This window comes from Nematostella vectensis, chromosome 2 (genome assembly GCF_932526225.1).
Source record: "Nematostella vectensis chromosome 2, jaNemVect1.1, whole genome shotgun sequence".
Classification (NCBI taxonomy): domain Eukaryota; kingdom Metazoa; phylum Cnidaria; class Anthozoa; order Actiniaria; family Edwardsiidae; genus Nematostella; species Nematostella vectensis.
The window spans coordinates 9,404,215-9,416,335 of record NC_064035.1 but is presented as its reverse complement, the minus strand read 5'-3'; the positions used below and the strand labels follow the sequence as shown (position 1 = coordinate 9,416,335).

Sequence of the window (12,121 nt, the reverse complement as noted above, 5' to 3'; positions counted from 1 at the left end):
TCTAGTAATCCGAGCGCGTTATTGATTGTGTTCGTCCTTTCTCTCCCCAGTTCTAGTAATCCGAGCGCGTTATTGATTGTGTGCGTCCTTTCTCTCCCCAGTTCTAGTAATCCGAGCGCGTTATTGATTGTGTGCGTCCTTTCTCTCCCCAGTTCTAGTAATCCGAGCGCGTTATTGATTGTGTGCGTCCTTTCTCTCCCCAGTTCTAGTAATCCGAGCGCGTTATTGATTGTGTGCGTCCTTTCCATCCCCAATTCTAGTAATCCGAGCGCGTTATTGTGTGCGTTTTCCCCCGTCATTCCCCTAGTTAAAAATCTGAGCGCGGTAACAGATTGTGCGCGCATGCACTACCACAAAGGCGTTGCTGATTATTGTAAGATCATCTACTTGAGCCGAATCTTCGCGAGACACGCAAAGGTCGCAATGCAGGCTTTATATTGACAGTTTAATGTTTCATCAGGAGCGTACTTTAATTCTCAATATAAACACTCGTTACGAACTTTGATAGCTGCCGCCCGCGAGTGATGTCTAAAAAATCCGAGTCGGCTGCGAGAACAGTGTTCTAGACACAGCAGTTAGTATGATTTACCCGGTCCAGGTAAGTATGCTGACAGCGAGAGGACTTCTTCTTACGGCTGTGGTATGGCATGCATCTTTTCACAAAGAAGGCAGCACAGTCTCAGGTACGAGTCCTTGGTTCTGTATCCATTGGCGTAAAGATCGCGTTCGAGATCGGATAGTTGTTGAGCCCGAAGGCAGCGCTTTGTAGATTTGCATAGGCATTTTACGATAAACTGCTAACGGAGGATAGAACTCGCTTAAATCCCAAGTCAAGAGTTCTGATAAAACTGATAAACGGGTCGATGCCACTAATGGGAGATTCTTTTCGTCTGTAGGATTCCATATTCTATTGATCTCATATCTTTTTACATGACTACTTGGAAGCTTATCGTAGAAGTTAATGCTCGCTTTTTAAATATACTCAGTGGTTTTAAATGATATATATTTTAAGATATTTATTCAAGTTTCACAAACGCTGAAGTTTTTCACCTGGGAGGTTAGATAAGGAATTTAATCTGCCCCGAAGGGTATTTGGGTGTCTTTCAGTGCACGAGTATATCATATCATGACCTTGTCTAACAGCCGTAACTCATACTCAACGGTGTCCAGCCACTTAGCAAGAAAATCGGAAGCGGAAAATCGGGAGCAGCATTTCGTCATCGAGTGTGAATCGCCAATGGTTATACGGCCATTTTTTACGCATTTGTTTTTAGGGGGTCGGCTTGCTAATTACGGCATTATTTGTGTTTATGCTTGTTCAGGCGCGAAGCGCGGACGGTGTCCACAGACACTTCATGCGGCTGATTACTGTTTGCGCGGGAAATCCACCTGCAACACGGACGAGGACTGTCCAGGACCCAAAAAATGCTGCGATCAGAGTTGTGTTACTACCTGCGTCCTGCCAGTAACAGGTATAGTATTGAACTGGTCACGATTGTCACGCGATCAGAGTCGTGTTACTTCCTACGTCCTGTCAGTAACAGGTACAGTAGTGAGCTGGTCACGATTGTCACGCGATCAGAGTTTTGTTACTTTCTGCATCCTGCCAGTAACAGGTACAGTAGTAAACTGGTCACGTTTCTCACGCGATCAGAGTTGTTTTACTTCCTGCGTCCCGCCAGTAACAGGTACAGTAGTTAACTAGTGGTCACTATTGTCACGCGATCCAGCCAGCCAGCCAAACGTCCCTTCAATATACCCCGCGTAAACGAGGCCTCCCGCCCCCTACCCCCTCCCCCTCCACCGGCCTTGTTCCGCCTCGTGCTTGTGACCTCGACGCCCTGAGTTACCGAGGATGTTCTGTCACTAACACAGTTATCAATTCTTAGACATAAGCAAAAAGTGCCTTTTGTAACGTTTTACATTCACAGGAACCCATGGCGTCAAGGTCACAGGCGGAACGAGGCCGAGGGAGGGATAGGGCGTTCTCCGACCTCTTTCTCGCGCCTCGATGGGGAGGGTAGTGGTTTCCACCGCCTCGTTTCGCTTACATCGACGCCCTTGGGGTTCCCGAGGAAGGACTTTTTAGGGTGGCAAATTGTCGCGCTTATTAATAGGTCATATGGCTCATCTAGATATGGCTACATTGATAGATTGAACCCGCCATCTTGGATCTAGAAAACATGTTTTACGTTACCGCTTTCATTGGCTAATCATTAAACTGCGTATCTATTTTAGGCCCATACATATCCGTGAGTCCTGAGGAGCAAAATGTCGAGCCGGGTGGATCTGTCCAAGTCACGTGTGTGTTGGACGAGCAGCCGTTGGAGGGTTGGTACGGACCTGGGCAGCAAAAATTCCTCTCCACCACCCCCACGGATACAGTGTATGTCATACAGACGGACACAGACGAGCACAAGCTTATCATTACAAACGCAACCGTGATGCATGGCGGGATATACACCTGTCGCGGGGCATTGACGAAGAAAGATTTCACTCTCAATGTAGGATGTGAGTAACAACGCAGACCAATGATGTTCAATAGACAATCCTCTACTGTTTCACTTCTTTTGTGTGAACCTCTTAAACTACAGATAAAAGGATGATGTTTAGCGTTTAATGCGACGCGTACCTCCTACGTGGCCACATCAAAAGTTAGCCAATCAAGATGCAAGACTCATATTTCGTTGACAGGAGCTTCAAAATTAAAAGTTTGCGTCATGTTCTAATGCAACACTGATTGGCTAACTTCCATAAATCTGGTCACGTGGCCATTGTCCTCTGTCCTGTCCAATGTCCGATGGCCACGGTAGCGGCGCGTCCTTAAAGTAATGATGATCTAATGCTCGTCTTTACCCTCCCTCAGTCAGCATAGACACGCCTATGTCGCCTCAATTCATGGCAGAGGGTACCACAGGCATCATATTTACAACTGTCCGTGGCCACCCCCCTCCCAAATACATATGGACCAAGAACGGCCAGCCCATAAACCTTGCAGACGACCGCTATACCGTCAGCCCTAGCGGCTCGCTGTCCATCAAAGGAGTGACGTCATCAGATAGTGGAGAGTACTCGCTGAACGTGAGGCAGCAGTTGGCGTCAGGGTTCATGAAGATTGTGCAAAATCAGCGATTCCGAGTCATGAGCCAATCAGGTAAGTATCTGGTACTCACTGATAGAACGGATAAACTATCGGGCACACGAACTTTGTTATTGCTATTTATATCACATCTGCCTCCGCTATTCTCTACTTTTTTTTCTAAGGGTTTTGGGGGATTAATAGAATTAAGTATTGTCTTCCCCATGTCTCCTTTCAGTTTTGCATTATAACCCATCTATATAGATCCTTTAGTAATTGTGTGACGAATTTTAGTTTTCAAACTAGTATTTTGTCATGAGCGAGGTTCTCACAAAGTAACCGCATTGCTTTCGCGCTGCAGCATACAAACGATTGTAGTACAATATTCTATATCAAGGCTAATTTTAGTCATTATCTTGGGTTTGCTTCTTTCTAGGAAAATGTCCACCACAGAAGGAGAATCCTCGGCGGAAGTGTGGCATTGGGCTCATGAACCAGTGCACCTCGGACAGCCATTGCGGTGGGAAGCCATGCTGCTTTGATGGCTGTCGGTACAAGTGCAAAGGCCGGGGCGATCAGCAAGGTTAGTCAGGAGGCCCGTATCCAGGGGGGTGCAGGGGGTGCGAACGCACCCCCCCACACACACACACAACGCCCGAAGGTCCACTTGTGGTTCTCAATAGACGTGCTATTTGTAGACGATACAAAAACTACAAAGCATAAGCTAGATAACTCTGGTATGTAGCCAAATCCGACAATAAACGTCCAGTGGAGATACTGCAGACGCATAAAAAAATCCTTTTTTTTTCGGGGGTTGTCAGATTTTTATCTGAGAACTCACCTCCCCCCCCCCCCCCCCCCCCCCCCCCGGGAAAATCTAGACCGATTTTTACGGGCCTGGTCATTACACCACCGAACAACATTACCCTACCGGTCCCTTGCACGGGGCTTGATCAAGTATGGAAGAGTGTCTATACAATAAAAAAGAAATATATTATTGTTCACTTCATCCAAGCATAGTAAAGAGAGAAATCAATTATCTAAGAAATTGATTAAATGCAGAGGATTTAACTTTAAATCCATTTCCATCCTCTTTATGCGAGACGTTCAGGTAAACAGTTGAAATTAATCGCATGATTTTGGCTGTTTTGGCAAGAACGCCTTAAGCTAAGCAAATCGAGAACTAGCTGCTCCTATACAGGTCCTATACAGTATCGCTTTCTCCCTGCTCCAGATAGACGGTTCATTTTATAATCATGTTTTAACCCCTGGTGTCAAACGTTATTTTACCAGAAAAGCTGGCTTCATTTACAGGGCAGGGGACGGGAATGTTAGACTCCAATGCGAGCTGCTATTGTTTCTTTTGGCTCCTCTCCAATCTTGTTCCTCCCCGCTTTATTTGTAGAAAACCCTAGGGAAGGCTTCTGTCCATTTATTCGCCCACCTCGCGCATGCGCCAGTGACTCAGACCGCTGTCAACATGATTGGGACTGTCCGGAAAAGAAAAAGTGTTGCTCCGATTCCTGCAGAAATCTTTGCGTCAGCCCATCGCCATCTGGGGTCCCAATAACGCGTAAGTATATCTATGAATATTCTCTCTACACCACTACCAAGCGGTAGTGGAAAAAAGTCTGAATTATATATCTAACCATTAGATGATTATCAACTAATTAATTCCTTTTTTTAAAGTCCCCGGCGCCAGAGTGTTCCAAGCAGATGAATACTTTGCTCCTGGTGAACGCGTAACGAGAGTGTGCCAAGTTAGTGGCGAACCTTTCGAAGGCTGGTACGACCCCCAAGGCAACAAGGTGACGGCACAGGTTGATCACGTGTACGTAGAGAGGCGTGGCCCGTACCACGTGCTTATAATTGACGGGGTGACAGCAGAGGATGGTGGGAAGTACACGTGCAGAGGATCGTTCGACAGCGCTCAAGTCGGAATCAACGTCAATTGTGAGTAAAATCATATGTGCTAAAACAGCCTTGCTTGAAAGAAAAAGCACATATATTTATCTTTTTATTCTCCCTCAACATCTTGGGGAAATGTCTTTACTGTGTTAAAGCCAAGGGTTCGCTTCAAACAATACGTTTTCAATCTAGCTTGTGTTTCGTAGACACTGTGTTGAAGGTTCCGCCGAGTGTGATTTCGCTGCCGCCCGCGGGATCCGTTATGCTAGTACAAGCAGCCGTAACAGGTCACCCGAGCCCGCAGTTTGTCTGGTACAAAGGCGACATTCCCATCTCGCGCACGCGCAGTCCGAATCGTTATGCTGTCAGCCCGAGTGGGTCACTTATCATCAAAGACGTCAAGACGTCTGATGCGGGGACGTATACAATGAGGGTAAACCAAGATGGGAGGATGTACGACAGCGGAATTCAAGTACAGATTACTGATAAGCCAGGTGAGGGCTGACGGTGGTAGAGTTAAGATAGTGACATGGTGACGAAGGTGGAGACTGATGACGAAGTTTGGTGAAGTAGCTGATGACGAGGGTGGGTGACGTAGCTGAGACGAGGTTTGGTGACGTAGCTGATTACAAGGGTTGATGACGTGACTGATGACAGGGGTTAATGACGTGACTGATGACAAAGTCGGGTGACGTGACTGATGATGAGGGTGGATGACGTGACTGATGACAAGGGTAGATGACATGACTGATAAAAAGGTTGGATCACGTGACTGATGACAAGGGTGGATGGCGTGACTGATGACAAGGTTGGATGACGTGACTGATGACAAGGGTGGATGACGTGACTGATGACAAGGGTGGATGACGTGACTGTTGACAGGGGTTAATGACGTGACTGATGACAAATTCGGATGACGTGACTGATGACGAGGGTGGATGACGTGACTGTTACAAGGTTGGGTGACGTGACTGATGACGAGGGTGGATGACGTGACTGATGACAAGGTTGGGTTACGTGACTGATGGCAGGGGTGGATGACGTGACTGATGACAAGGTTGGGTTACGTGACTGATGGCAGGGGTGGATGACGTGACTGATGACGAGGGGTTGGTGACGTGACTGATGATGAGGGTGGATGACATGACTGATGACGAGGTTGGATGACGTGACTGATGACAAGGTTGGGTTACGTGACTGATGGCAGGGGTGGATGACGTGACTGGTGGTGGGTGAGGGGTTGAGGGGTTGGTGACGTGTGATTTGACGCTGTTAAATCTCGGCTCCACTACTGTGGAGAGGCTGCTCAATTTCCCTTCCTACTCCACCGTGCCTGTATAATGCACCCTCCTGTCGACTAAAGTCGAAGTTATTTCGTTTTAAGGTTGACCACGAGAGCATAATAATCTACGTCCTCACGGTTGGGCAAATGTTTTGTTTCTCGTATCTATGCGATCTTATTTTGCGACACAATTAACCTGTGTACATTTACCGTTATCTCCCTAGGTGTGTCGGGGACTCCAAAGACATACGGAATCGACGTCGACTGTCGTAAGAAGGAGATGGTGCTAGCGATTGATAAAAAGATTCTTGAAGACGTCGATATCAGGTGGCTGCGCTTGCGTGACCCATCCTGTAACGCAACGACTAACCGAACCCACGTGATATTACGAGCTCCTCTCATTGGATGTGGCACGACGACCACATACAGCAATGACGTCATTGTCTATAGTAACGCAGTGCAAGAGGAGCCCGCGGTTGGCCCGATATTGCGTACAGCGGATATCGATATTCCGTTTAAATGTTTTTACGCTGCTGAAGGGATAGCATCCACCCTGGGACTTCTACCAGTTAAGGTCAGAATGCGCTATAAGAAGCACTTATATGCACTCATCATCGTCATCGACTCCCATCTCTATCATAATATCATCAAAATCATTAACAAAATATATTTTTGACATATTAATGATTACACGATTTCGATCGCCAAAACCATCAACGTCATCTATACATCAGAAGTCGTTTGCGCATGAAGTTATAAGTTTCGTTTATTGTTTTCTATTTTTATTATCATTTTTGTCTATATTTCAGGCGGATGATCGCATTATGATTCACTTCTATGATTATGATCATCCTTATCATCATCACCTTCACTCAACATCATTTAAATCGTTGTTAAAATCGTCAACACAATTATCAGTTATAACCATCGTAACTAACGGTTATAACCAGCGATTGTGAATATAAAAATAATATATATAAATATTATATAGAGTAAGAAACACAATTCGTAGCGGGCTTCAAACTCGCTTTCTACGGACATTCTATCGGCAAAATTGAAGACTCAAAATTGAAGACTCAAACACAATATTACATGGTCTAAAGTTTAATTTTTCACCGTCTAAAGAACTTTTTATCGCTAACATATAAATTCCCCCATACATTCTATAAACGACTAACGGTAGCCTTGGGCTGCCTGTGCTTGCCCTCGCTAAAAATCTATTTTTCCTCCAACAACCCCACCACCGCCGGCTATCATATCATGATTTACCATTACTATCATAATCTTTTTGTCGATACTAGGTTCCTAAATTCAGTCTTGGCACCAATTCTTCTACGAACTTTGGCCTCTCATCCTTATCATCATCACCTTCACTCAACATCATTTGAATCGTTATTAAAATCGTCAACACAATTATCCGTTATAACCATCGTAATTAACCGTTATAACCACCGATTGTGAATATATATATAATATATAAATATTATATAGAGTAAGAAACAATTTGTAGCGGGCTTCAAACTCGCTCTCTACGGACATTCTATCGGCAAAATTGAAATAGAGGAAGACTCAAACACAATATTACATGGTCTAAAGTTTAATTTTTCACGGTCTAAAGAATTTTTTATCGCTAACATATAAATTCCCCCATACATTCTATAAACGACTAACGGTAGCCTTGGGCTGCCTGTGCTTGCCCTCGCTAAAACTCTATTTTTCCTCCAACAACCCCACCACCACCGGCTATCATATCATGATTTACCATTACTATCATAATATTTTTGTCGATACTAGGTTCCTAAATTCAGTCTTGGCACCAATTCTTCTACGAACTTCGACCTCTCAATGACAATATACCGGGACGAGAACTTCTTCAACCCGTATAATGACGCCACAGACTACCCACTACAACTCTTGATCAACCAGCCTTTGTTTGTGGAAGTTAAAGTGGATTCATCGGACACCAAACTCTCAGTCCTTGCGGAGCGGTGCTACGCTACACCAACTCAGAATCCCAACGACCCTGTAGCTTATGATATCATCAACAAAGGGTGAGAAATGCAAGAAGAATCATACTAACTCTGAAGTCAGGCAAACATTAGAGTTAGCGGGTCGTATCTTTGTACGAATCACAAACAAACGATAAAAATATGGTTCGAGTTGTCCGAGTGAAAATGACTAAAAATAAGGTTCAAATCCAAGTATCACGCCACGTATTTTATAATAATAATAATAATAATAATAATAATAATAATAATAATAATAATAATAATAATAATAATAATAATAATAATAATAATAATAATAATAATAATAATAATAATAATAATAATAATATATATATATATATATATATATATATATATATATATATATATATATATATATATATATATATATATATATATATATATATATATTAATATATAATGCTAGAAATGATAGGTTCTTTAAAACATGTTAAAAAGCACTTCTGAAAAGATGGGTTTTAACCATTGTCTTGAATTCATTTAAACTGTCCCAATTTCTTATGTTTAGAGGTAAGGAATTCCAGAGCCTAGGCGCAGTGTGTGAAAATGATTTATAGCCATAAGTTTTAAGATTGCACCTAGGCTCTACCAGTAAGGTTTTCTTTTCAGAGCGCAGACTTCTTCGTGGAAAATAAGGTGTAAGCAATTCATTTAAATAGGAAGGAGCTAGGCCACTTAAAGATTTGAAAGTTAAAAGTAGTATTTTGAAATTTATTCTTTCGGGAATAGGCAGCCAATGGAGCTCCTGTAAGATAGGGGTTATATGGTCAAATTTACGTACACCAGTGAGAATGCGTGCTGCAGAGTTTTGGACAGATTGGAGTTTACGGACATGTTCTTGTTTTAGACCTGAAAGAAGCGAGTTACAATAGTCCAGCCTAGACGTGACAAATGCATGGAGAAGTATCTCGCAGTGTTTAAATGAGATGTATTTTCTTATTTTTGCAATATTGCTTAGCGAAAAAAAGCTGATTTGCATATGTTCTTTACTTGTTTGTCCATTGACATTTCGCTGTCAAACCATGTTCCATTTTTGCGGAATCAGAAATCTCAATAACATCAGACCCAACATTGATTAAACTCAGATTAGGTTTTGGGCGATGACGAGCATGAAGTACGAGAAGTTCCGTCTTATCACCAAGAAGAAGCTTATTGGCAGTCATCCATCTATTAATGTCATCGATACATGATTCAACTAAGTGTCGCGACAGAGCAGGTTCTTTATCAGATAGAGGATTGAACGACATGTAGATTTGCGTGTCGTCAGCATAAAAATGGAAGTTTAGTCCATGTTTTCTGATTATGTCTGCAAGAGGTACAGTGTACATCGAATATAGCAATGGACCTAAACTGATCGCTGAGGTACACCACAGACAAGCTTCTTGCTTTCTGATCTTTCATTTCCGATTTTCACAAACTGAGATCTGTCAGACAGATATGACCTCAACCAGGAGAGCGCCAAACATTTAATTTTAAAGCGATGTTTAAGTCTTCCAATTAGCAAATCATGATCCACTGTATAGAATGCCGCTGATAAGTCCAGCAATACAAGAATGACACTTTGCCCATCATCAATGGCTCTCAGAATGTCATTTTGTACGCGCGTAAGGGCTGTCTCAGTACTATGCCCTTTTTTGTAGGCCGACTGATAGATCTCATGCAAGCCCCCGCAATCAAGATGTTGGTTTAGTCTAATGGCAACAACTTTTTCCATTGTCTTCGACACGAATGGAAGGTTGGAGATGGGTCGAAAATGATTTTGTATCTCATGGTCCAAATTGTCCTTCTTAAGAATGGGATCAAGTACAGCTTCCTTTAAAGATAGTGGTACAAAAGCCTCAGAAAAAGAAAGGTTGATTATATTTGTAATAAGAGGAAGAAAAACTCCTTGGCAATCCCTTAAAATGGAACCAGGCAGGGGATCTAAGCTGCACGACTTGGATATCATATTGCTTACCAAGGAAGAAAGTATGAGATGGAAGTTTTTTGGCAGTATTGAGACTTAGCAATTTTTGAATTGTTGAAAAACAATGTGCGTTGGTTGGTTGAATTTTCATCAATTATGCCAGCATAAAACTGCATTCTTGAGTCATATAACAATTTGTTTACATGTACACACTGTTCGGTATACATTTGCCTATGCACCTCTAGTCTAGTTTTCCGCCACAAATAAAAAAAATAATTAATAAAATAAAAAGCTACAACCTTTAACGTTTATATGTGTAAAGATATGGACAAATTCCCTGCTCCGGTCATGTTGTGTTACAGATTGTAGTTATCAGGTATGTGCGAAGCGCGAGTAAAGTTTGCATGTAGGCTAATAGGTTGGGGTGTACTTAGTAAGAGCTTCGTACAAGTAGTTTTTGCACAAAAGCCTACGCAGGGGAGGGATGCGTTAATAAAAAACGATAAAAGATTAAGACGTCTCAAATGTCAGGAAACCCTTTTTTAGTATTTATAGTGCCGTTTACCAAAGTGCGGCTACTAATGCACAAAATATACTTTATGATTCCAGCTGTAAACGCGATTCTACCCTACAGATGTATAGCTCCGTCGGAACTTCCACCCGTTTTAGTTTCCGGGTGTTTCAGTTCTTACAAACGCCGAACAAGTTTCTGTTTATTCACTGTCGAGTAGTGGTGTGTAACGGTACGAACCCGGAATCGCGCTGTGCCAAGGGCTGCGTGGAAAATGACGCGATACGCGAAAGATTCCGGCGACAAGCAGACGATGAGCGCGCCGAATTCACGCAAGGGCCTATACTCGTCCTTGGGGAACACCGTATCAAAGCCCGACAAGGCGTACATGGAGGTAAAGCGTATTCTAGTTTATCGCCTGTGTCTGCGAATTTGCCATTTTTTAGGTTTCATGAGGGTAATAGGGGAGATTCTGGATCCGACTTTTATTTATTTATTTTTTAAATATTTTCATTTTTTTTAATACTTTCGTGCCGTCCTTTCACAGGTGCAGATAAGATACCATCACAGTTCCTGTGGATTGTAATCGCTATGGTAGCCGTGTGTACCGCGTGTCTGGTAGCCATGGTATACATGATGAGAAAACACAGCCAAGCAGTGAAAAATAGGTACGAGTTGCCGCACGGGACAGAGACTGATACGCCTGAATAAGTTACTACCTCTATAAGGTGGACCAGCCAGAGGTGTAGTCACGGACATTATATATACGTGATATGTGTCGACAATGCATGGCCTTGACCCGTGTATGCAAATCGAAGTACTCTCAGCCATGATATCAGGGTATTAGCCAGTATAAAGCAAATCGAGGTTGCCTCACTCGTGTTCTCAGTGCCTTAGCCAGTATAAGGAAAATTGAAGTTGCCTTTGTCAAAATCGAACGGTCCGTTAGCTAGTATAAGGCAAATAACCAAGGCGGTTGCAGTCTCGCAAGTCCGTAGCGAGTAGAAGGCGAACCGAGGCACATGCCTCGTTTAACTATTTAGTTACCTGATTCCTCGATTTCCGTCAAATTGCAACTGTCATGACCATATTGATAGTGAATTTGCCTCGATCAGAGTATATTCCTTATGGTTCAGCTTTTAATTAACTTGTTATCTAGGAGCATATTATCAAGTGTTTTTCTTTTTAATAAATATCTTTTAATGATAAAAGAATGTAAAAGCAAACGAATTTCATCACCAAAAATCATATATTTAAAACAATAAAAAAACGAGTAATGTAAATGTGTTTAATTAAACAACAAGATCGGTGGCCGCCGACATCTCTGAAATCAAATCTGCAAGTATCTCTTGTGAGCTTGTGTCGGTTCATCAGAAAGATCTACTCATAGCAGAAATTGGAAATT

The 12,121-nt window shown here is 42.8% G+C and overlaps 1 protein-coding gene across 2 annotated transcripts; it reads left to right on the top strand.

The window, feature by feature from the left end:
• The first annotated feature begins 257 nt into the window (after positions 1-257).
• Positions 258-12,051, top strand: LOC5521342 (hemicentin-2). Of its 2 annotated transcripts, XM_048723576.1 has the most exons (12): positions 261-683; positions 1,323-1,472; positions 2,239-2,511; positions 2,867-3,154; positions 3,516-3,662; positions 4,485-4,652; positions 4,769-5,032; positions 5,194-5,481; positions 6,494-6,843; positions 8,064-8,320; positions 10,815-11,110; positions 11,264-12,051. In XM_048723576.1, exons 1-12 carry the CDS (start codon positions 581-583, stop codon positions 11,425-11,427), a joined length of 2,748 nt encoding a protein of 915 aa, XP_048579533.1. In that variant the 5' UTR covers positions 261-580; the 3' UTR covers positions 11,428-12,051. The 2 variants fall into 2 exon arrangements, with proteins under 2 accessions (XP_048579534.1, XP_048579533.1); XM_048723577.1 differs by lacking the exons at positions 8,064-8,320; positions 10,815-11,110; positions 11,264-12,051 and adding an exon at positions 7,571-7,672 and having other exon boundaries at positions 258-683.
• The last annotated feature ends 70 nt before the right edge of the window (positions 12,052-12,121 follow it).

Coding starts and splice junctions, on each gene's coding strand:
- LOC5521342 (XM_048723576.1), top strand. CDS start 581: ATGATTTACCCGGTCCAGGTAAGTATGCTGACAGCGAGAGGACTTCTT. Junction 684..1,322: donor AGAAGGCAGCACAGTCTCAG/GTACGAGTCCTT, acceptor ATGCTTGTTCAG/GCGCGAAGCGCGGACGGTGT. Junction 5,482..6,493: donor ACAGATTACTGATAAGCCAG/GTGAGGGCTGAC, acceptor TTATCTCCCTAG/GTGTGTCGGGGACTCCAAAG.